A 1,161-nucleotide genomic window follows, 5' to 3' on the forward strand; every position below is an offset into this window, starting at 1 on the left:
CCGCGTGCGTTCCACGAGCTGTGCTGGGTTCTAGTGGCAGGCTGGAACTCTGGGCACACCCCGCTCTGCGAGGGCTGCTCCTCTGTCAGGAGGCCAGTCCTGGGGCAAACACCGTCCCTCTGCCTGCTCGGTTAAGCTGGTCTCTCCCGGTTTTGGTCTGCAAGCCCCTGGGTGGTTGTCTTTAACCCTAAAGCCTGTTTCAGGAGCTCTCCTCCCTCCCCTGCGCAGGACGAGAAGATCACTGTTAACCAAGATGTCCCGGTGCACGAAGGGAAGCCTCACATTGTCCACTTCCAGTACAAGGTCACAGAGGTGAAGACCTCCTCCTGGGATGCGGTGCTCTCGAATCAGAGCCTCTTCGTGGAAATCCCTGATGGATTATTAGCTGATGGAAGCAAAGAAGGGTAAGTTCAGGATCCCGGACCCGCGTCCGTGCGGGGAGGATGGGCTGTCCATGCGGCAGCTCCACGTCTGCTTTGTGTGTCTGAGGGGTGTCCTTACTCCCACGTCCTCGGAGAAGTGTCCTCCATTGATATATTTATTTTTTCCCCTGGTGATCATTTCTGACATAATTTTTTTGAGTACCTATGTGGGTGATAAATAAGCAGCAGAAGGGCAGAGCAATTCTGTGTGTACTTTGGTATGGAAGAACAACCTGCCTTCTGCCAATTTGGGGGAACCTTAGTGCTGGCCACTTGGCAAGCTTATTTTGGCAGGCGTTTTCCTCTCTTCCAAGGGATAAACCCCCTCCATTATAGTGATGCGCTGCTGCTCCTCAGTAGGTGGATCTGCTCTTGGAGCGCTGCCACGCAGGCGCTGGGCTCTGCCAGAATCGCTGATTTTTCTCCCTTGGCAGGATACGGTGCTGTTTTGTCCAGACAGCTCTGCTCTGGGCAGTTCGTGTCAACGCAGCTTCCAGAGCAGCTACTTCCTGCCAAGCGCTTTGCCAGAGATCTCCGCTGGTGGGGAGCACCACAGCGTCCCTGCGGCTTTACTAGATTCCTCTGCAGAGCCTCTTGAGTCCTCCCCAGCCTCCAAGTAGGTTTCACCCACAAATGACACAAGCCAGTTCCTGTCAGAAAGGGACCTGGGGGTGTTGGTTGCCAGCGGCTGCAGAGCAGCCAGCAGAAAGCCCAGCTGGCCAAGAAGGCCAACGGCAGC

General features: G+C 55.6%; 1 protein-coding gene across 1 annotated transcript in view; it reads left to right on the forward strand.

The window, feature by feature from the left end:
* Window positions 1-228: 228 nt before the first annotated feature.
* Window positions 229-1,161, forward strand: part of OAZ2 (ornithine decarboxylase antizyme 2) — a gene marked incomplete at its 5' end in the record, with an annotated part of 4,356 nt that continues 3,423 nt past the window's right edge. Inside the window, one exon of the mRNA XM_010137377.1 lies at window positions 229-404. Coding sequence (XP_010135679.1) covers window positions 229-404 — 176 coding nt within the window. The remainder of the gene's footprint in view (window positions 405-1,161) is intronic.

Source organism: Buceros rhinoceros, unplaced genomic scaffold (assembly GCF_000710305.1).
Source record: "Buceros rhinoceros silvestris isolate BGI_N320 unplaced genomic scaffold, ASM71030v1 scaffold39355, whole genome shotgun sequence".
Classification (NCBI taxonomy): Eukaryota; Metazoa; Chordata; class Aves; order Bucerotiformes; family Bucerotidae; genus Buceros; species Buceros rhinoceros.